The 22589-nt window shown below is 50.9% G+C and overlaps 2 protein-coding genes and 1 long non-coding RNA gene across 4 annotated transcripts in view; 1 reads left to right on the top strand and 2 right to left on the bottom strand.

The window, feature by feature from the left end:
- The window catches only part of Rassf4 (Ras association domain family member 4), a 35184-nt gene continuing 12595 nt past the window's right edge, over positions 1-22589 (top strand). Inside the window, exons 1-3 of the mRNA XM_021663246.2 lie at positions 1-146; positions 12586-12679; positions 14376-14451. Of these exons, the coding sequence (XP_021518921.1) occupies positions 12618-12679; positions 14376-14451 (138 nt within the window). The 5' untranslated portion in view covers positions 1-146; positions 12586-12617. The remainder of the gene's footprint in view (positions 147-12585; positions 12680-14375; positions 14452-22589) is intronic.
- On the bottom strand, positions 145-4192 carry LOC132654260 (uncharacterized). Its single transcript, XR_009591920.1, has 3 exons — positions 3832-4192; positions 1005-1168; positions 145-777 (listed from the first exon to the last, which is right to left on the bottom strand). It is a non-coding gene; the product is annotated as an uncharacterized LOC132654260 (long non-coding RNA).
- On the bottom strand, positions 17953-20121 carry Depp1 (DEPP autophagy regulator 1). Of its 2 annotated transcripts, none has more exons than XM_021663248.2 (2): positions 19889-20121; positions 17953-19077 (listed from the first exon to the last, which is right to left on the bottom strand). In XM_021663248.2, the coding sequence occupies exon 2, from the start codon at positions 19072-19074 to the stop codon at positions 18457-18459; it is 618 nt and encodes a 205-aa protein (XP_021518923.1). In that variant the 5' UTR covers positions 19075-19077; positions 19889-20121; the 3' UTR covers positions 17953-18456. The 2 variants fall into 2 exon arrangements, with proteins under 2 accessions (XP_021518923.1, XP_021518922.1); XM_021663247.2 differs by having other exon boundaries at positions 17953-19080; positions 19889-20119.

The raw sequence follows: 22589 nt of genomic DNA, 5'->3' as shown, positions 1-22589 counted from the left end.
CGGGAAGAGGTGTGTCTAGGGCGGGCTTGGGCGGGCCTGACCCCCTGCAGCAGAAGCGGTGCTCTGGAGCCCAGTGCAGGCACAATTCTGGTGCAGGCTGAGGGACCGCCTTGCTAGTGGCCTCTGGACCGCGCGATGACTGGATGGTGAGTGATGTTCATGCCGCAAAGGTGGTATCAGGGCGTCCTCGGAGCACCCCACCCTCAACCCCCGGGCACTAGGGCTTGAGCACTTGTGCCCTTTCGCCGCTGTGCGAGAGTCTCCTCCCCTTGCCACCCGGGCGCCCTGCGGTCCTCCAGCCCGGGCTGAAACTGGCACGGCGCTTTAATCTTCTAGGATAAGGCACTTCAGGGGCTAGATCTTAGCAGGACACGTGAATCCAACTGCCAGCTACAGTTGTGCTCGCCTCGCCCTCTTCTCAGCCAGTCTCCTAGAGACGCGGTCTTAGAGGCGGCAGGAGGGCTTTCCAGCACAACCGGCCGATTTCACGGATAGAAAGCCAACGCCAGGACTCTGTAGCTCGTTGAGGCACTTGTTTCTCTCGCTCGCTGTCTGTGACGGTCCGCTGTGAGCGAAGGGCTTTAACACAGTAGCCGCCGCTGCTGGCTCCTCACTGCGGGGGGCCGCGATGGTGCTTTCTTTCTTTATCACATTCTGAGATGTGAAAGCGAGGCTAGAGGAGTTACAGAAGGCCGGGGCTGTCGCTCAGTTGGTAGAGTGCTTGAGGAGCATTCATGAAGTCAGGATGAGATCTCAAGCGTTGCGAGAGAGCAGGAGCTGGGGAGCAGAACAAGGATGGGAGCTGCGCCTCCAAGTCTCTGTAACTTCGCCCCCTAGCCTGTGGTTTGCCTGTGACCCCAGCTCTTAGACTGCAGGAGATTGCCTCCTCTCACGCTAGGACAGAGCCAAGACAGCCAGAGCCATTCTGGAGAGCTTTAGAAATCTCACCTCACGTAGCAGGTGAGGGCTGGGATCCAGGAATTAAACCCAAGCAGGTTACTCACCAGAGTGACCCCGCGGCTGGCAGGAAAGATTCTTGCTGTCCTGGCTTGCAGTTTGCCTTCAGGGTACTAGGGTGTCACTCAGGACTCACTGCCAGCAGCCATAGGAAACAAACAAAAACGGCGAAGCACAGTAGCAGAACAGGAAAATGCAGACTTGCTGCTTCCTGATCCCCAGGAGAGTGGAAGTGGGGAAGAGGGAAGTGGGGTGGAAGGAAGAAAAGAGAAGAAATTCATCTTAGGTCAAAATGTTGCTTGCCGGAAGTTTTGATGGGGTGTGTTGTTGTGTCTGCTTCATTCTTGCAGATTTGACACTGAAATTAAGACTGATGTGCAGATTGAAGTGTCTGGTGGGTGGGATGAGGTTGAGAACAGGATTCTAGTACAGGTCTCCCTGAGTCAGAGCCGTTGGGGCTATGAGACACAGACTACAAGAACAGAATGTGGAAGTTCAGCCCGGATGCATGCAAGTCTGAGAAGGGACAGCCTGACTCTAGGGGACCTGAGAGCTGCTTTCAGAGCTGAACTCTACCTGTCTCCTGGGCCCCTTCTCTGAGTCCCCCAGTTTCCTTCTCAACACCTTGCTATTCCTCTGGATCCTGAAGCTTAACGTCAACAGTGTTTGTGTTGAAAGAACCCCTAGGATTCAAGTGTTTGTTGTGCATGGAAGCCCTAGGATAGTAACTGTTTCACTGGCAATGAACTCCAGTTCAGAAACTAGAAAGCATTTGACAGGGTCCTACACCCAAGTCAGGGTAAGCTTTTAGCCAAGACCCTTGGAAAAGCTGAATTATTTAACCTCTTAAAAGTATGTTGAGGAAAACATTTTGAAGTCATCTTTATTATTGTTATTATTATTATTATTTGTGTGTGTGTGTGTGTGTGTGTGTGTGTGTGTGAATTACATGTACATGCTGTGGGTCACCTGCCATGGTCCATGTGGGGAGATCAGAGAACAACTTTGTGGAGTCATTTCTCTCCATCCACTTTTCCGTGAGGTCTGAGGTTTGTAGGTCTTTGGGGCTTGGGTGGCAAGCGCCTTGATATACAGAGCCACTTTGCTGGCACTGGAAACTGTTTCAAAGTAAACTAAATTAGGAAGTGGCTGCTCACCCAAAGCTTTGCAGTTTCCCCCAAACTTGTAGTTCCCTGGGGCTTTCCCTGGGACATACCCTGTGATAGAACTGGAGCCCTGCCCATCCCCTTGCCTGACCTTTGGTAGCAGAGATAGGCTGTGGTGAAGTCCCCTAGCTGCAGTCCTGAGAGGAGCCCCAGGGACACTCTAGACCAGCTGCCACTACGACTGGCTAAAGAGATGGCGAAACAGTTGAGGTCACACACCACGTCGGTGTCAAAGAAAAGCTCAACCAGAATGTGTCTCCGAGACACAGCAGGCGTTCTCAGCCTGGGGTCCAGGGCAAGCAGAAGCGGGCATCCTGATTCACTCATGGTTCTGTGACCATCCTCATGTGTACTTGCATGCACACATGAGCCCAATCACGCTCAGACATTTTGGTGTTATGTTTTCAGAAGAATCGGTGTCCCAACGCATTCCAAGACCTAGCACCTCATCTCCAGAGAAACCGCTCCTAGTAGCTGCACATGGCACACAGACGTAGGCAAAGGTAGGGACTATTAGAGTGCCAAGGAAAACCTGGCAACAGCTAGCGACAAGTAGTCGGAGGGTCTGCTGGGCTGTGCTGCGCTCCTGGACCCAGGCAACAGGAGTACTTGTCTGCCCCTCCCCACACACCATAGCTGGGTGGATCACTGTTCTCTTCCATAGGTAGGGAGTGAGCCTGGATTGGAGTGGTGAGGACACAGGGCCAGGAAGGTTGAGGATATTGTTTGAGGGGCAGTGGGAGGATTGGCAATGTCTTCATTGCCTCAGTTTACAGGAAAGAACCCTGGAGGGCTAGGAGAGAAACTGGCGATCTTGTCCTGTAGGAGCATGGGTGGGGGACTGCAACTTACATCAGGAAGTCACAGGGGAGGGGAGATGTCTGACCTGCAGTCCGCAAAGGGACCAAGAACAAGGATTGGTGTCTTCAGAGGATGGGGAATTGCCAAGGAGACCTTCGTGACAAGGCAGAACAGGTTCATATAGGTCACCAGGACCATAGGGGACAGATAGCAGAGGGAGCCTGGCTAGGGTAGTCAGCCGTGGGCAGGGCAGGAATGGGGATGGGGATGGCGCTGCTTTGTCTGTCTCCCTTTGGATCTCCATCACCTCCATCTGGCTGTGTACACATCCTCTAAGCTGCCTTTCCCAGCTGGTGGGGCAGAGCAGCCTCGGACTGGGGCAGAGGGGGCGTGGCTAAGCTGGAGGTGGGTCCTGGCAGAGGAGGGGAGGAGAGGGAACCTTGGGACTGAACAGCTGAGAGGGCCGCAGCTGCTAAGTGGCTGCCTGCTGTTTATGCCTAAGTAGCCGGCCAGCTAGGTAGCTACACTGCTGAGGACAGACAGCCCGTGTCCAGACAGATCCCCTCACGGGACAGCTGGTTCCGTCCTGGGGAAGCCCTTGCCCTCTGAGAGCTGACAGGTGCCAGAGTGGCCTTTTAGAGGTTGCTTCGTTGTTTTCAGCACCCGGGCTCCTGTCCCCCGCATTAGGCTTCCCAGCTGTGCAGGACAGTGTAACCTGCATCTCCCCTCCCTTCTGGCCTAGCAGCCCTCCCTGCTGGAGGCTCTTGGCTGTGCCTGGCTGTCTTCCTTTGTCATGCAGGACAGGCCACTTTATTTCTTTTGGGTTGAATCACACCGAAATCCGAATCATGCCTGGAAAGGTTAGAACAGGGACAGTCAAGCTCTTGGGTTTCACTGACCCACTTACGGTTTACTTTAGATGTTGACCGCATTGCGAAGTGAGGACGGTAACTATCTCTATTCACCGTAGTTTGGGAAGGGCTGAAAAGGCTGAAAAGCAGGCCGTCCATAAGCTCACAGTGGAAGGCTGTTAGGCGCACTCAAGTTAGTTTCCTGAATATTCCGCTCCGGTGGCTTCCCCTTGCTCCTTCTGTAACTGATCCAGAGCGGCTAGGTCCCAAGGTGACGTCAAGAAATCAGAATTGGCCCTCTGTGAGAAGAAAAGAGAGAAGGGCCTAGACCTGGGAGTTGTAAAAGCTTCTGTGGCCTTTGTCCCTCCGAAGCAGGCTCTGTGCCAGCTGTCGCTGCCTCCCCACGCTGGCAGCCCAGAGCAGTCTGTGGGGACAGAAGCAGAAAGTGGGGAAGGCTCACTCTTTGTTCCTTGAGGGAAGGTAGCCAGGTATGTCACCCTGCCTGAGGTTCCTGGGAGGCCTGAGCTGCTCATGCTAGGGTGTAGGGGGCTGGGGGGGGGGGGAGAGCAGGACCAGGACAAAGGCTGCTGGGGGGAGGGGAGCAGCCCTGCTGAATCAGTCTGTCCAGTTACATCTGCTGTGGCTTTTCAGACTTGCCCGGTGGCAGGCCGGGCCAGCTGCTTCCCCTCCCCACCTACTTCTACGGAGAAGCGTCTGTCTGCGCATTGAGTTCCAGATAAGATTATGATTATGGCTTTTTATTGAAAAGGAGCGAAAGTAAGCCATTGAAGATGGTCGCGTTTGGACGCCCTGCCCAGGGCGTAGGGAGGCTCAGCACTAAGGAAGCGGTGTCAGGAAAATGACCCAAATAGACACTCCACTGTGCTTCCTGCAAGCTCTCCCTGCAAGCAATAGTCTCTAAATCACCCCTTAGGTGCATGGTGCAACCCACTAAGGCACTGTGAGCGTGAGAATAAGTGACAGCAGGCTCGGGTCAACCCAGTGAAGGAGCTTAAAGGCAAAACAATGTTCAGTTTTTGTCAAACCTGTAGTCACAGCCAGGTGTGCTGGCATATGTCTTTAATCCCAGCGCTTGGGAGGCTGAGGCCTGGACTCAGGTCTGGCTGCCCCATCTTCCATTCGAGAATTTGAAGAGCCAAGTTCAAAGTGGAAAACGGAAGTCAGGTATGGTGGCACACGCCTTGAATCCTAGCACTCAGAAGGCACAGGCAGGTGGATCTCTGTGAGTTCTAGGCTGGCCTGGCCCCAAACCTTGTCTCAACAAAGGCAAGAAAGTGGAAGACAGAAAAAGAGATTTATTCCATGTGGCCACACCAGGAAGAGAGACAAAGGAAGCCTGGAAACTGCACAAGTCTATTGTATCTCCAGGGTCCTGAAGTACAGTGGAAGTTTGAATAGAGGGTCAGGAATATGCACACTGGTTAAAGTGTGGTCCTGCCCACCTTTTACCCAACCTTGTCTGGGCTTCAGCCTGGTCCTGTAAGGTTATGTAACCGGTTGTTAGGACTCTGTGAAATCTCTTTCCAAGAGACAAGTTTCCCCTTTGGTTGGTGCCTTTTCCTTCTCCAGGCATGAGATTTCTCCTCTTCCCTTCCCTTCTTCTATTCCCTTCCCTTCCCTTCCCCAACACTCCCTTCCGTTACCTTCCCTCCCTCCTCCCCTCTCCCCTCTCCCCTCTCCCCTCTCCCCTCTCCCCTCTCCCCTCTCCCCTCCCCTCTCTTCCCCTCCTCTTCTCTCCTCTCTTCTTCTCTCCTCTCTCTTCTCCTCCTCCCCCTCCCCCTTATTCACTATGTACTTGGGTGCCTGGACTTCAGTGGCATTTAACTAATAGAAATCCATTGCCCTTTGCCCCCTGAGAGCTGGAACCTATTTTCTAATTGAAATATATTTAAATGTATGCTATTTTAATGGAACACTTTTCGGTGTTAGTCAGTCTGGAAAACGCTGCACTAAGAAATGCCTGGAACACCAGTGTCTTGCCCAACAAAGACTGCTTCTCTTCCCAAATGCAAATCCACTGTAGATGGCTCAAGGATCCTGATGCACAGAATGACTCAGGGACCCAGGTGACCACATAGTGGTGGCATCCTTAGAACACATGGCTTTCCAGCTAACTATGGCAATAGACAGGCAGTGGTCCTTTTTCTTAGAAAAAAAAAAAAAAAAGAATTTTATAGGGCCTGAAAATATGGCTAAGTGGTTAAGAGTATGTATTGCTCTTCCAGAGGACTGGAGTTCACAACTTTAAATCTAGGTTCCATATGTGAGAGAATCTGAGATAACGGTCCTTCTGAGTCTGGCTTAGTTTACTTTACCTCATCATCACCAGCTCCATCCATTTTCTTGCACATGTCCTGATTTATCTTTTTTCTCACAGCTGAATAAAATTCTATTGCATGCACCACTGTGTCCATGGCAATAGACAGAAACTGGTTCTTTTTAGTAACAACAACAAAAAGCTCATGGGTATGTTGACTTTTGGGCACATACACAGGTGTGGCATAGCTAGGTCATTTGTTTTCTTTTTTAATCACCCACCCACCCCAGCTCATTAAGTCACATGGGGATATGTTTCTTACTTTAAGTGTCTTTCTGGTTCATTAGCCCATTTGTTGATTGGATGATTCGAATTTTGGGTTTTTTTGTTTGGTTGGTTGGTTGGTTTGGTTTGGGTTTTTTGTTGTTGTTGTTGTTGTTCTTTATGTAGTCTCAATATCTGTCTGCTGTGTGGTTGGCAAAGATTTTCCCACATTCTCTAGTTTCCTTCACTGTTCCTTTTTCACATAACATGACTTGTCAGTCTTTGGGATTCTTTTGTAAACTGTGGGAATCCTTTTCAGGAAGTCCTTGAGGTGTTTTACCTGTTTTTCTCCAGCAGCTTTCAAATTGTCAGGCTCATTGAGGTCTAGTTTCATTCATCGACACGTGAGATTTATTTCTCCCAGCACATTTACTAGGGAGGCTACCTTTTGGCAATGTACGGTTTTGATAGACACCTTCATCAAAATTTTGGTGACTAGAGTTGTGTGTTTTGTTTCTGGGTATTTATTCTGCGGAGCTGACATCAGCTCTGCTGTTTCTGTTAAGATGTGTGACATAATGAGGTGAGGGGCTCTTATACCTCAGCATGGCTCATTCTGCTAAGGATTGCTTTGAAGCAGGAAGATCATCAGTACAGTGGCATTGATCCAAAAGGGATGTCTCGCTCTCTGTGGGCTTCTATGTGTCTCATCTTCTCAGAGTCCGGCCAGGGATGTTTCCAGCTGGCCAAAGTCACACCCCTTGCACAAGACAGCTCACAGCAAAACATCACATGCCCTCTCACAAGCCAGCCTCCAGCCAAACATCGCATGACTCAACTGAGTCTTCAAAGAAACCAGAGACTTTCACTTCACAAGCACCAGCTTTCTCCTCTCTTACTCAAAACATAGTGCTTGCTGTCTTAGTGGGAACAATTAAACAAGAGAAAGAAAGAAAGAAAGAAAGAAAGAAAGAAAGAAAGAAAGAGGACACAAATTAGAAAAGAAAAGAAGAAGTCAATTTATTCCCATTTGCAGATGACATGATCCTGTCCTTAAAAGACCCTAAAGATTTTCCAAAAACTCACAGGACCTATAAATACTCTCAGAAGAGTAATAGGATAAAAAGTCGTCATAAACAGCCAGTAGTTTTTCTAAATAGGCGTAGCAGATTGTCCAAGGAAGAAATCAGAGGGGGAAGATACCACGCAGGATAGCCTCTGAAAACCAATGTATGTAGGCACTCTCATGAAAATGGGTAGAACTGGGAAATCCTACATCAAGTGAGGTAGTCCGGGTTTGGCCAGACACATACCGCACATTGGCTCTCAGATGTAAAGCCTCACTCCTAATTTTCACGTGTGTGTACTCGTCCTGGGTTGACTGTGGGTAGGCCTCAGGAAATTATCCTTTAATGCGCCATCTGGAAGGTGTCCTTTTGTAGCAGAAAGGCCAGAATTGGTAACATAGCCCCACGTTCAGGGAGCTGGGAAAAACTGATAATAATTTTACATAATTATTCTGGGGCAGCAAGTGTTTCTGTCCAAAGCACCCAACTTTAAATGGGGGGCACTCAAACTCATAAAAACTCAGACTTCTGGTTTCCTATGAGGAAACTGGAAGATCTGAACTTTGGAAAGAGGAATGTGTCCCCAGTCCCCTGTGGGCTCTGTAACAACTGACCCTTAATCAGCCATCCCTTCAATCCCTGGGACATGATATAAAAAGAACTTTTATTCACTTGATTCAATTGTTGCCTGGGAGGCTTATTGCCTCCTTCTTCTAACCTACGCCTAGTCCTGGAAGCTTCTCACCTCCATACATTCTAACCATGGCCTAGAATGTTTTCAGCCTCTGAGATATACTGCTGAATAAGTTCACGATTTCTTATTCTTACTGAGCACTGGGCTGGCTGGTTCAACTCAGCTGTTCTGGCACAAACTCCTCTCCCAACTAATTTATTCAATCTGGCTTTTCTCTCAGCCTCTGAATTGCTTTGTTTGGCCTCAAACTAACTCAAGCAATCTGCTCTCATCTCCTGGCTCCTTCTCATTCTCTGGTTCATTCAGTCTTCACCTGAGTTCTGCAACCTGTCTCTCTATTACTGTCTCCGGTAAAACAAACAAACAAACAAACAAAACTGTCTCTTCTTTCTCCCTCCCTTCCTCTCTCTCTCACTGTCTTTCCTTTCCTCTCTGTTCTCCTGAGAGTTGGCATATCCTATTCTGTCAAGTCTTTCTTTGATTTGTCAACTGTTTCTGGCACTTAGACATCACTTTCAAACACAGGTGTTTCCTTCTACAAACTAACTTTACCTTCATAGTTTGGGATTAAAGGCATGTACCACCATGCCTGGATCTAAGCTTTTCTTTATCTGAAACTCTATATCAGGCTGGCCTTGAACTCAGATCGCTTTATCTCTTTCTCCTGGATTTAAACTTGTGACTGAACGCCTTCTCAGCTTAGTTACAAACGTAACTGGATTGTGCTTACAACTTGTAGAGTTTAAGGCAAAACAAACAAACAAACAAACAGAAAACCTCACATGGATTCTTTTTCTGTCAGAATATTCATGGATGGAGACTCATTTTTACTGGAGTCTAGCAACATAACACAGTACTGTTTCTTTTTCTTTTCTTTTCTTCTTCTTCTTCTTCTTTTTTTTTTTTTAATACAGGGTTTCTCTGCATAGTCCTGGCTGTTCTGAAACTCCTGTAGACCAGGCTGGCCTCTAATGCACAGAGATCTGCCTGCCCCTGCCTCCTGAGTGCTGAGATTAAAGGTGTATGCCACCATGCCCAGCCCTCTACATCACTATTTCTTGTTTGCTTGTTTTTATTTTTGTTTTGTTTGTTTGTTTTGCTGTGTAGTCTTGGCTGTTCTGGAACTCCTTCTGTAGACCATACTGACCTCAAACTCATAGGGATCTGACGGCCTCTCCCTCCCCAATTAAAGCGGTGTGCCACCACTCCCTGCTACATGGCTGTTTCTTCATGGGTGAAGAATTTGTTGCTTTCACTTCCTGGTGTGTCTGACTAGACAGTACATTATTAAATCAAACAAGTAAAACAGGGGTTCCCTACACCCAAGCCCTGATACCGTGACAGTCTTCTGATGACAGAGGTGTAGCCTCTAACAGGCACAGAATGCATAGAGTGTGCATGAAGGACTCGGGGATGCTTCGCGCCTAGGCAGGGAGAAGTCGAGTGGGGGGATTTCAGCCTGCTCCTCGGAATGGCATTCAGTTTAAAACTTACCAGTTATTTGTTTCTAGAATTTTCCAGCTAATAATTTGAGACCAATGTCCCTACCCCACCCCATTATAGAAAATAGAGATAGGCTAGAGTTACAGCTTCTTGGCTGATGACCCTTCCTAAGGGTCCTTCTTATTTGCTGGGCCTTAAGATGAAGCCCAGCACACCCTCAGTACCTATGCAAGCTCTATTTCTTCATCCCCCTTTCCAGTACAGTGTGCTCCTTCTCTCTCCTTGCCAGATACCCACAAGATGAACACTGTCCCTGAATGGACATTGATGACAGAGGCAGGAGAATTACTGTTGGTCAGGAGAAATGGAAGGGCATGGGATGGATCATGGGGCTTAATGGCAACCTAAGAGCTACGCCATCCATACAGCTCTGCCCGCTCTAAAGTGAGACCAGCCGTGGCCTGCAGAGAAGCCAGGCCCCTCGCAGGACAGGCTTTGATCTCCATAGCGATGCAGCACTGCCTGCCAACAGGGGTTTCACAATAGGGCTGGGTTGCCCTGCTTGACTTGTGGAAAGTATGGACGTACTCTTTGTTGGGGTAGTTCCTCAAACACTGCTAAGCAGAAGTGTTCCGTCCTGGGGAATGCCCGTGTTTGGGGTTTCTGGGTCAACACTGGTTCCATGGACACATGGGACAACACAGTTTTGAGAAAGCTCATTATAGGAAGAACAGAGCTTACTGGAAATGATGGGCAATGGGGTTTTCCCTTGATTTCCTCTGCATTGTCATCCAGGGTGTGCCCGTGTCCTGCATGAAGCCCAGCTTTGCCCACTGTACACAGCCCCAGAGCTCTTGAAGCTCTTTCCTCTAAGGTGGCTTTCGAGGTGCTGGGCGCCAGGAAAGTCTTCTTCTCTGCCAATCTTTAGCTGCTGCCCTGGGGCACAGCAGCAGAGCCAACCCTGGCCAGGGTGGGGCAAAGCTTCTGACCTGGGGCCTCTTCGATTTTTATAACCCTGCTTGATCAAGGGATGCTCCCAGGAGCACAGGTGCACGGTGGGATGATGGGATGGGCGTCTGTGCCTTTCTGCCTCACCACTTATCTCTGGTACCAGGGACAGCTCAGCACGCTGTGGGATTAAGAAGTGCGTACAAGATTCATAAGCTCCCCCAAAAGTTAGCTCTTTCAGAGTTGTACATACTGCAGTAACACAAAATGTAAGCCAGGCTCATTCCTGTAATCCCAACCAGGAAAATCATGGCAAACTGAGGTTCAGGTTAAGTTCCAGAGTGAGATTATGTCTCTGAAACAAACAAACAAACAAACAAACAAACAAAAATGTAACCATGTTTTAGAGGATTTAAATTTAGAACATGGCTGTTCTGGCAAGAGATTACATTTAAAGACCTTCTAGATCTTTATGATCCACTGGACTACAAATCAAGTCTCCGGAATTCAAAGCATACCTATACATGAGAGGGGGTAGCTATAATAGAAGATGCCGGAAGGATAAAGAAAACTTCTCCTACTTTATCTTCCATGGAAGCATATGGGCAGGCCGGAAGGCCCTCACGCGTCTATGGTTGCAAGTGGAGAAGAGACAGGGAGAGCTTCAAATGTGAGTCAGCCACGGTACCCGGAGGCTGGACACAGCTCCACCTGGCTTTTCAGGTTAAGAACTCACGGAGAGCATATTAAAGAGTGGAGAAGTTAAGAGAGCAGAATCAGACACCCACACAGACTCTTGTGTCTGAAGAGTGCCCTATTGTTGTTCGTTGGATGGTTTGGGGCTTTACCTCGGTCCTGTGTTCTCACTCACAAGGTGGGAACATTGATTTTAGTGCTTCCTGGTGTCATTGTGAGGACTAGAGGATTCACAGGACTGCCCTGCAGCCCGGAAGGAATAAGTGCTGATGGATCCACACTGGCAGAGCTGGCCCAAGGGAGTAGACTCCAAAGTAACCCGTGGGATCACTGCCCCAGCTCAGTGGGAAAGGAAGGAGAGGACGAGGGTATCTTAGGAAGACTCTAGAAAGGCCAGGAAGAAGCCATCATCTAAAATGTCCACCCAGGAGAAAAGAGAATGTGGCTTAAAATGTTTAGGAACTGATCCTGAGTCTTGGAGATTGTGTAAAACTTTCCCCAGAGGGATAGTTGGGCTAGTTCCTTGACCTGATGCTCCCAACTTAAACCACCCTGCACTTGGGCAAATATGACGCCAGAGTGGATAAAGGTTCTCATACCAGGGCTTTCGGTGCTGGACAACACTGGATGGGGCTCCGCCTGGCTCCCCGGTCAGCACGCCCGTTGCTATAATATAAATTACACACGGCGCAACAGGTAGTGGTTCGGTGAAGTTTATTTATGGGAAAGGCAAGACAGAGATTTCAGGAATGCTTAGGAGAGGAGAATACAGGGTGGGGAGGGAGACTGACAGAGAATCAGAGGGACAGGCAGAGAGGAGGAAGAGAGAGAGACGGGGGAGAGAAACCAAGGCAGAGAGAGCATGCAGCGATGGGCTGGGTCCTTTATATCTGGTGCACGCTGCTCAGACACACCTGGTGGCAGCAGGTAATGACGTCAGGTTGCTAAGCAACCTAGGAGCGGGCTAGTGGGCTCGTGAACTAACACCTGTCCTGGCTAGTTTTAGGTCAAGTTGACACAAATGAGAGTTGTCTAATAGGAGGGGACCTTAACTGAGAAAAATGTCTCCATAGGACCCAGCTGCAAGCCATTTTCTTTAATGAGTGATTCGTGGGGGCGGGCCCAGCCCGTTGTGGTGGGGCCTTCTCTCGGCTGGTGGTCCCAGGGATGCTATGAGGAAAAAAAAGGGGGGGGGCTGAGCAAGCCTTGACTGACGAACAAGCCAGTAAGCAGCACCCCTCCATGGCCTCTGCATCAGCGTCTGCCCCCGGGTCCTTGCCCTATTTGAGTTCCTGTCCTGACTTCTTTTGGTGAGGAAACGAGTAAGGCCTTTCCTCCCCCACATTGCATTGGTCACGATGTTTCCTCAGAGCCATAGAAACTCTAACTAAGACAACGCCCTCCGTCACCTTTCTGACAGGTGACCTCTGGGTGTGAAGACGGGAGCTGAAGATGAAGGAAGACTGCTCCTCCAGTTCCCATGTGCCCATCAGTGACAGCAAGTCTATTCTGAAGTAAGTTTGAGGGGGCAGTGTAGCACTGTCGGGGGCGGGGAGAGCTCGGCAGCCACCGGTGGCCTAACCCTGCATGCAGGCCAGGATGTGGGTGTTAGGGCTCCTCAGATGTGGCTCCGTGCCCTGGGGACAGCGGTGGGCCCTTTTGTCGGAGGACTGCCCTTCTGCGGAGATTAAAGTATTCTTCAGGATATGGTTTGAACAAGAAGTGGGGTGCCCACAGGGCTCTACAGTGACAGTCTTTAATTTGTTTGAAGACTAGAATTATATGGACACTATTGTATAAAACCATTTAAAATTCTGGTAGTGCGTTTTCATGGGGAAAAAAAGGTGTACCTTACAGATGTATTTTAACTTTGCTTATTTTTATTTACTGTATCGCATAAAAAAAAAACTACTTGGAATATTTTCTCTGAACCAAAGAAAAACATCTTTTTATTATACGTGTGTGTGTGTGTGTGTGTGTGTGTGTGTGTGTGTGTGTGTCTGGGGAGGGAGGTGTCTGCCACAGCAACTCTGTGGAGGTCAAAAGACAACTTTTGGGAATCACTCTTCCACCACGTGGGTCTCAAGGATCAAACTGACATCACCAGACTTGGCAGTAAGAACCTTTACCTGATGAGCCATCTTGCCAGCCTGAGGCCCATATTTTTATTTTTTTAAGGTTCCCCTCCCCATTTTATTTTGCATTTTGAGTCCTGAGTACAAATCCTTTCTAAAATTGGACACGATTAACTTCACATACCTGTGTATTTCCCAATAAGTCTGTGTCCAGCCTGTCCATCTCTGTGGACACGGGACAAATGCAACGTGGAACCCTTGCTTGCTGCTGTCACTAAGTTGCACACGGCTGTCCCTGCTGGCTCCCCTCATCTCCATACACAGGACACACCTGCCTGAGCCCCAGGCTGTTCTCTCCCTGGGGTCCATCAGGAGACCCTGGCCAGGGAGGCAGAGCACACGCTAGTTAACAAACTCTGATTCCACGTTGCCGGGCAAGCATCCTGACCCCTCAGTTCGGAAGTGAGGCCTTGCTAGTTTTACCTGCCTTTCCCCCCTCTCCCCCGTCAGCCTTCTGGGAGGTTGAAAAATCACCTGTGTATTTCACACCCCAGAGGCCACCCCCCCCCCCAGCCTGCAGTGCTGTGCTGATTTTCCTCACCCTGACCGTCCCATTCCCTCGGGCACTATGGCTTCCCAGTGTGCTGGGACAAAGTGTTTGGGATTAGCGGCCTGCTTGGGCGCTGTCACCCTCATCCCAGGATTGCACCCCTGGACAGTCAAGACAGGGAGCAGGTGGCCCCCACCTCCCTCGTGGCCCCACAGCGGCTAGTAATCCAAACCAGCGAGGTCTTCGGAGGCTACAGGTCAGAGGTGAGCACAGGGAGTCTGTTAGGACTATCGTGGCAATAGTGAACATGTAAACATACGTAGCGTAGGTGCCGCCTGCGGGGTGGGAACCTGCCTGGGAATTCTGCCTACTTCTCAGCGCCTTCGCTTTGACTGCTTTCTTCCTCCAGTCCATACGAGGGCCCAGATTCAGAAGCTGCTGGAAGGTCCAAGGGCATGGTTTATTAGATGTGGTTGCCCGCCCCAAAATTGTGCGCTACTGTATTTATTTTACGGACGAAGAACGTGAGGTCAGCGGTACCGTGTTCGAGGCCCCAAGTGGACATGTGTGTCTGTGTCTTTTTAGGTCAGAACTCTTAAGCCTGCTCAAAACCTACAACTGCTACCATGAGGGCCGGAGCTTCCAGCTACGACACCGTGAGGTGAGGCCTACGATGCTCTTGGCTTGCAGGGTCATGCTTCGGCTCTGTCATTCCCAGGGCAGTTACGCGGCCTGGCCCCTTCATGCTCCACGTGTGCCAGGTTGTCTGTTGTCAGCCTTCCTAGCTGGGACCCAGGGGACCAGCAGGCAGGGTGGAGCTGAGGCTGTGAGGCTCCCTAGCGAGGACATCGCCTGTACCTATGTGTAGCTATGCTTATGGGCGTCGAGTCTTGGGGGCTGCCTAGCCCCTTCTTCCCTCTGCCCATCATGTTGGGGGGGGGATGAAGGGAGCTTGGTCACTGTATGCTCTTCTCTCACCTCACACACAACAGTGTACCAGCAGCTCCTGCTGACCCGGTGCTGAGAACGAAGCATCCCTGACACTCATTTCATGTATGCCACACCCGTTTTACCTGCTCATTTCCACCTCACCAGTTCAGCCTCTCGTCCTGGACCCTCTCACAGGGGCGCTTTCACTCTGGCACCGTCACCTGATCTTGGGGTACAAGCTCATGTGACAAGGGGCAGATGGGAAGTTGGGTCCTAATCAAAAGTGACAACCGCCCGTCAGAAGCCACCCAAGGCCGCAATGTGGGAATGTGGCCCTCGTACAGACTGATTTTTTTCTTAAAGGAGTGTCTAGAAGGGTCCAGGCTGGGATCTACATGAGGGCACCCATCAAGCCGGCCCTGGACTTCCACCATCCATCACCTCACAACAGTACTTCAGTTGTGGCTTTGTATCCCAGTTGTCTGTAATCCCATACATTTTGCAGTCTGAGGGGAAGGCTCGTAGCGTAAGGTTCTATTTGGGATATTTCCATGGTTGCTGGGTCTGCTCCACCTCTCAGTGTCTGAGAGGGGCCAGCAGAAACTCGAAGAGGCAGGCGTCTGCTGGAAACTGAGCCCCTCACAGACTAAAGTAACGACTTCGCCAAAGGCCAGCATAGTGAGCCTGGGAGATTCTAATGGGAGATAGATGAGTGAGGAGTGCCCTAGAGGAGCACAAGTGGCTCAAAAGCAGCTGTCACAACAGCGCCACCCCACCGTGGGTGACATGAAAGCTGCACCCTTAGAAACTCTGTACAAAGTATAGGTAGGGAAACTTACCTTTCCGCAGCTGGCTGGCTGGGAATCTCCTCCCCCAGCAGCTGTTTACTAAGTGGATTGATTGCCCTGGGGAAGGCCCTGGGGAATCTTGAGTTTCCCAGATGTGCAGCTTGTTTACTTCCGGGATATCTTGAGCCTCCCCTGCTCCTTCCTGGAAGGGCCTGTTCCGTTCACAGGACTTTGGAGTGAGCGAAGCAGGAAGCAGGCTGGCGTTGCTCCCAGAGGCTGGGTGTTAAGGAGAGCAATGCCATTGCTGGCTTAACGGTCTAGAATGTGTGGGAGGCCTGAAGAGGCCTAGGACACTGGGCAGTTTATTATTCTTGATCCCCGGGCTATAAGGTTCCTTCAGGTTGCTGAAACTCTCACCACTTGGGGGGTGGGGCTGGGAGAGACCCTCCTGGTTGTCCTAAGCCTCGCTGGTAGCCACTACAGTCTGGGTGTGGGGTGGGGGAGAGGGACAAACTTTCTCACTGTCACGTGGGATGCCTGTAGAGAGATGAGGTGCACCTGTTGGGTGGGGCCACTCCATGGAACAACAAGGAAAGAGTGACCTTTATCCCAATTACCAAGAGCTAGCGGGAGCGATTTCACTCCCCAAGGATGGCGTGCCAGCCCCCTTTACTGTAAAACTTGCCTTTGGGATACTTTTGCTTCTGTCACCAGGAACGGTGTAACTGCTAAGACAATCAGTACCTTTCGAAGTGGCCATTTTCTTTCTGGAAATGCTGATTACACGAACCTATCAGCGTGAGCAGAGACTCACTAACCCCGCCCAGCTGTCGGATCAGGTTTTCCCAGCCCGCATTGATGCTAAACCTGGTCCACAGTCTTCCCCTGGTGGCCACACACCGCACTGCATCTAGTTCTATTCTGTTCCGGATCGACAGTGTCTGAGTTACTCAAACAGCATCTCCTTGTACGCTTGTACGTCTTCCTTGTACTTCCTTGTACTCCTTCCCTAAAAGGATTGGACCGCACCCCCTCTCTTGGGCCTGGAAGATCACTGAACACTGGAGTGAGTAGGTGGCCTTCTGCACATCTATTCCCTGGGAGCTGCAAAATGTGTACAAGACTGTTGCATTTCAGCAACGTGGGAGCACTGCCCTCCCCAGATCTTTCCTGGACTCAACCTGTGTGGCGGGGCAGGGGGTGAAGTGGGGTGAGGTGGAGGCACAGCACCTTCTCAAGTTGCCAGTTAGCATCTTCCACGGCAGGGACTGCCTGAGCGAGTCCCTGACTGCCTGCACAGCAGCATGACTTTGAGCACTTGGGACGTTCTTCATCATGCTTTGCAGAAGGGGACAGAGAGAGAATGGGTGAAGCCGGTCTCGCCCGTCTAGTCTCCGGCCAGGTACTCACTCTGCACTAGGTCAGGCTTCCTAGCACACATGGGGACATTTTACCTAACGATTGCGTTATGGAAGGCCAGTTTGGGGCTACTGGGGAGACGCAGGAAGCTGTGAAAGATGCAGACTGCATCTCTGTCCACATCCATTCATCCAGCTTTCGCAAGCCTGTTAGGGATGAAGGACTATGTTGTTGTCCTGCATTTAACAAAAAAAGAGAACTGAACAAATCGCTTATCCGAGACATTGTCTCTTGGGTGTGTGGTTTACATTCAGCCTCAGAGAAGAGAGGATACCGAAGTGATTGAAGCCACACACCAGCACACACACCGCGCACACACACGCACACACAAACAAACCCACAGAAGGAAAAGAACAGTTTGGCGGTGCACCGAGCAAACCCCAATGCAACCGCAGTTCTGTCTCTCTTCTCTCCTGGACTCTCCCATCAGAATACAGTCAACTGGCTCCAGCCCATACAAAAGAGAAGGCACTGGGTCTTGAGTCCTGATTCTTTTCCACTCTCCGAGACCATACCTGCCCTCTGAGAAAGGAAACCCTCTCATCACCGACTCCCCATCTCTACCCTCCAGCTTGGAAGATGTCTCCAGGAGCTGGCATTCTCTGGGCTGTGGGGACTCAGTGCTGACCTGATTTGCAAAGCCTTAGGACACCCAGACTGAGCTAGGTCAAGGTTGGACAGCTTCCTGCTGGAGCCCCTTCCTGTAACAGGGCCCAGGTGAGGATGGTGGGTACATGCAAGGACAGATAGAGACCAGGCCAGATGCAGGTATATGGCAGCCTGTGTGCTGTGTGCTGCGTGCTGTTTTGGTGCTGAGAACTGGAACTCTTGGCACCACAGTGAGATCTGGACACTGGAGCCAAGACAGCAGGTTCCCCGGGTTGCTTGGTCACAGTCCCTGTGAAAACAGAGGTACGTCTACCGAGACCTCATTCATTTTGTTGGGCCTCAGGAAATAACGTGACTCCTTTCGGGCCTTGAATGACCCTTTCACAAGGGTCACCTAAGATCACTGGAAAACACAGTTATAAAGTAGCAATGAAAAAAAATTTTATGGCTGGGGATCACACAACAGGAGGAACTGCAGTAAAGGGTCGCCGCATTAGGAAGGGTAGGAACCACTGCTTTAGGGAGCCAAGACCCCCTCCGTTGGCCCTTCGTCCTTGGTTTCACAAGAGACTGCTGCAACCACCCAGATTACAGCCCACATTTCCTCATTAGAGCAATCTGGGAGGCGGTCACTCCGCTCACACTCATTTTAGCCATGATTAAAAAAAAAAAAAAAAAAAAAAACAAGAAATAGACACTGAGTCACTCCTTTAAGGTCACCAGCCAGCCAGTCACAAATAGACAGTACCAGTCAAGTTGCATCATGGGAGCTAGGCTGCCATCACTCTTTCGAGGATGGGTCTGAGGAGGAATTGCCCAGTCCCTGCACACCTGCCAGGAAGTGTCCACCACAGGAGAGAGAAGGTGGGGAGGCCACGAGGATGCGCCATATTCTTTATGATCTTTTGCTGGGGGAGGGGTTAGAGTTCATGGATCACTGGCAGGTGCAAACACAGAGAGCTGAGGAGGCTGCTGGGGCGAGAGCTGGGGACGGTGGGTAAGGCCTGGCAGGGTCTTCTGCAAGTCCAGCTTTTCGGGTTGGAGGTCTGGCGTCTGTGCCCTGATTTTCTTCCCAGAGAGCGCTCGGGTACCCTGGCCTCACAAGGCCCCCTCCTGTCCTTGTCCATCAGTCTGTGCACACCCCAGTGATCAGAAGGGCCGGTCCCATTGGGTAGGTCTCTTCTCTCTGTCTGCTGTTCCTGGGACTTCCCGAAGAGCCAGTCTAGGGGGTTGTCAGTGCCAGGAGATGGCAGTGTGGGCTGGAGGCTGCTGAAGCGAGGGGAGCTATCTCCGAGGGACTCAGCCTGGGGTCTCTTCTCTCTAGTCCAGGCTGGCCGGTAGGGTCTGTTGGGTCGGCTCCGGGCTGTGACTTTGTCCAGCACTGAGGCGGGCTGTGCCAGCTGACAGATAGACCTAACATAGTCTTCCAGGCTGGGAGAGCTTGGGGGCTCCTGTCCAGGTGCCCCATGTGATAACTCCTCCGCAGTTTCCCGAATCGTTGGCAAGTGGGGCACGGGCAGCAGAAGCCGGGACCTCATTGCCTGCTAACAAAGCAAAAATGACCTCTTGGGCAACAGAAAACAAGTGGTGAGGGGCTACCATGTCATCTTGACACCCTCTTCCTTCCTCCCCCTCATTGTAGAAGCTACACAGGGCTCGGGTACCCAGAAAGCAATAAGGAACCTGCAGCTCTGAGACCAGGGCTCATCCCCCGGCCCTTCCTTCCTGCTGGCATCAAAACCCACATCTAACTAAGACTTCATCGTTAGTGTAGTTTAAGAATACCCAGGTCCCTGGGTCTGGAGAGATGGCTCAGCAGTTCAGTATACTTGCTCTTGCAGAGAACCTGCGTTCAATTCTTAGCACACACATGGTGGCTTAAGCCACGTGTAAATCCAGTGGTGGGGAATCTGACTGGCATGCATGTAGTACTCGTATATTTGTGTAGGTAAAAATATTCATACAAATAAAGTAAAATAAATAAAATGTTTTAAAACAAACAGGTAAGAAAACCGAGGGTGCTGATGTAGGGGTCAGAGGACACCCAGGTTTTAAATCCATCTCTGCCACTTGATGCTAGAGAGCTTTCACTATGTCACCTCTCCAAATCGCTAATCACCCATCTGAAAAACAGGGTTATAATCGGCCTACTGGCTGGGGATATTATGGGAAATGCCTGGAATCATAGCTCTGCGTAAACACAGAAGCTTTGAATATACACCTCATTGCCACAGCCATCGGAGGCACCCCGGTAGCCAGGCTGTAAAAACACGGGGTGAGAAATGCCTCCAGAGATAAACTAGGCCTTGTGTTTGAAAAGCTTCAAAGCAGAGGACAGTTTGTTCCTCTTACCTGTAGCTCAGCAGACGGGAGTCTAGAGGAGTAAAGAAAGTCTAATCGTCTAATCGTAAAGAAGCACCCAGAGGCGGCAGTCACAGCCGGGTCTCTAGCTCTCGAGGACAGTCAGGATGGCTGGCTGGCTGGCTGGCTGGCGTTGCTCCGGTTTCTTCCCCCGCGCTGTCTGACAAACCCAGGACTGCCTCCTGCTTTTAAAGGGTCCCTCCAGTCATCAATCACTGTCAGGAAAAGCTCAAAATAGCAGCTCTTAGGAAGGTTCTCAGAGGAAAACAGCGTGGAGGGCGGGGCTTGGCCCAGCTGCCGGCGGCCTGCAGTCTGTGTGTGTGCCTGTAGGAGGTTGGGAAATGTTTACACGGTGGGGTGAGGTCTGGGGCAGCCACTTAGACACTTAGTGCCTTGACTTAGACAGCTTCACTACAGGGAAAGATGGAAGGCAGCTTAGGGGGTGCTGGGAGAGCTTGGGAACACCATGGGACTCTCACAGGCACCCCTGTCTGGTGTAACACAGCATTGTTTACCGTGTATCACTCCGGCGCCTGTTATTCTGTGACGTGCTGGCCTTGCACTAATTTCTGCTGAGTCCCAGGCCTCCTGCACTGTGACCTTGATAACACACGAGCCTTGCAGGGCTCTCTAGCCCGGCATCTCCCTGGGCCTGCTTCGAATCGAGGGACGCCCCCTGACACAAGCAGCAGGACTGCCTGGGGGTCTGGCCCGCTCTCTCTCATCACATCTCAGATGGGACGCTTTCAAGGGGAAATTTGTCTACTCATTGCCTGCCAGGTTTATGCCAGTGGCTGTTCACGCATAGCTAACAGTGTGGACAGATCATCCCCCTTGGAGCTTGCTTCCCAGTGAGAAGGAGTCATCTGTGGGCAGGTGTGGTGACTCAGCAGTCATGATGGCTGCGAGGAAAAGTACAGAAGGGTGATGGAGCAGGGTCATAGGCCTCCAGTGTGGGTGGGGCGTCTGTCAGGAACGTCTTCTCTAAGGGTGGCATCGGTGCAGAGATCTGAAAACAACGGGGCGGTACATGCAAAGGCCCTGTCTGTGATCATGATGCGCTGGACACGCTCAGGGACCAGGCGGAACCTGTGTGCATGGCCCAGGTGAGGTGGGGGGCAGAGGATACCAAAGCAGTGGCAGGGTGCTGCGGGCTCGGGCAGGAGCCGCAATGTGTCTTCTGCCAGCTGCCATGCTCAGGCTAGAGACGGTGGCTGTGAGGAACCAGGGGGCTCCAGGGGTGACACCCACACAGCCACAGCTGGAGACAAGGAGGGTGACCCTGGGAAGGAACCAGCAGTACCTTCGTCGGGCCTCAGAGCCTCTGCTCACCTGCCCTTGGGAGCGGAAGGGGGATTACAGAGGGTGTGGTACTGCTCAGGTCTGATGTGTGAGGGCCGGACAGACCCCTAGACTCCTGAGGCAAGGAGAGCTGCTGGTGCCACGTCCACACATGGTATTGATGCTGTAATGGTATAGGTAAAGGCATGGGACTCTGGAGACACTAAACGATGTTTAAGTCAGGTGGCAATTCCTAACTTACGCCCTTAGGACTGTGTCTGTTTCTCTGGCTCTTAGAATTGTTTAGCGACGGGCTGATTAGTTGGGAGGCTCACCTAAAGAGGAAGGAGTTACCTGCCCAGAATGCCTGCCTGAGGGGTGAGTTCAGGCCTCTCTTGGTTGGCTGTTCCACCGGGCGAGCAGACGCAGGTCCCCAGCTGTGTACTGTATCCTGTGAACCCTGCCATGGCTTCAGCTTTCTTTTGATTTGATCAAAGACCACTGCAGGCTAGGCTCCACCTCTTGTGAAACACATACATGCACACACACATACACATATGCACACATACACACAGGCACAAGGGCACAGAGACAGTTGGATGAGAACATGGCGAGCAGAATTATGAAACCACAGTAAATGGGTGTGTTGGGGTTGTTAGTCCTACTGGGGTAGGCTATCCCAACACAGCTAGCCCTTCAGCCCAGAAATGACAGTTCTGCTTCAGTCTCTGCACCACTCATGGTACCTCCTTCCCCAACATTCCTAGTCCCATTGTGTCTCTCTTGCCTCCTTCTACTGCCTAGGATCTCTGAAGGCCAAGCCTTGTCCCGCCCCTCTCACTGTCCAGTTCCAACCCTGATCTTCTCCCCTTGGGGTGGCTTCTCACACAGATCCTGACTGATTTCTCTCTCCCATCATGGAGTCTTCACGGTGTCTTCCTGTCTAAGGCATCACCTAGCTTTCACTGCACTCATGAGCAGTCTTCAGGCTGCCATCCTGTTGCTGTCTTGCCTCTTCCTTTGCCTAGGCTAGACCTGCTGTTAGAGACACCTCCTCACCAGATCCCATCCCCATCAGCTATGGGCCCAGTGCATTTTCCCATGACCCCCCAAAATGCTTCTTCTAACACTCATTTGTGAACCACTCATTGAAGCCTTGGCTTCTTCATCTCCCCCTGCCGTGAGCCTCTGGTAGGATTAGAGAGAGGGTGGTGGGTCTCCACAATGAGCTGTGTGTTGAGATTTTCAAGGGATGCTAAGAGCTTCTCTTCCTCTTCCCAGAGACATTTTAAACTGTAGGTCCATGCCAGCCTTTTCTTTATGGGAGTTGCCTTTCGAGTCCGAGCTTGTTTTTAATCATTGCTTTCTTATTTGCCTGATTTTGAGAGCATTCTTTAATATGTATTTATTT

Source organism: Meriones unguiculatus, chromosome 5, assembly GCF_030254825.1.
Source record: "Meriones unguiculatus strain TT.TT164.6M chromosome 5, Bangor_MerUng_6.1, whole genome shotgun sequence".
NCBI lineage: Eukaryota > Metazoa > Chordata > Mammalia > Rodentia > Muridae > Meriones > Meriones unguiculatus.
The sequence above is the reverse complement of the archived record's forward strand: the minus strand, read 5'-3'. Positions and strand labels throughout refer to the sequence as shown.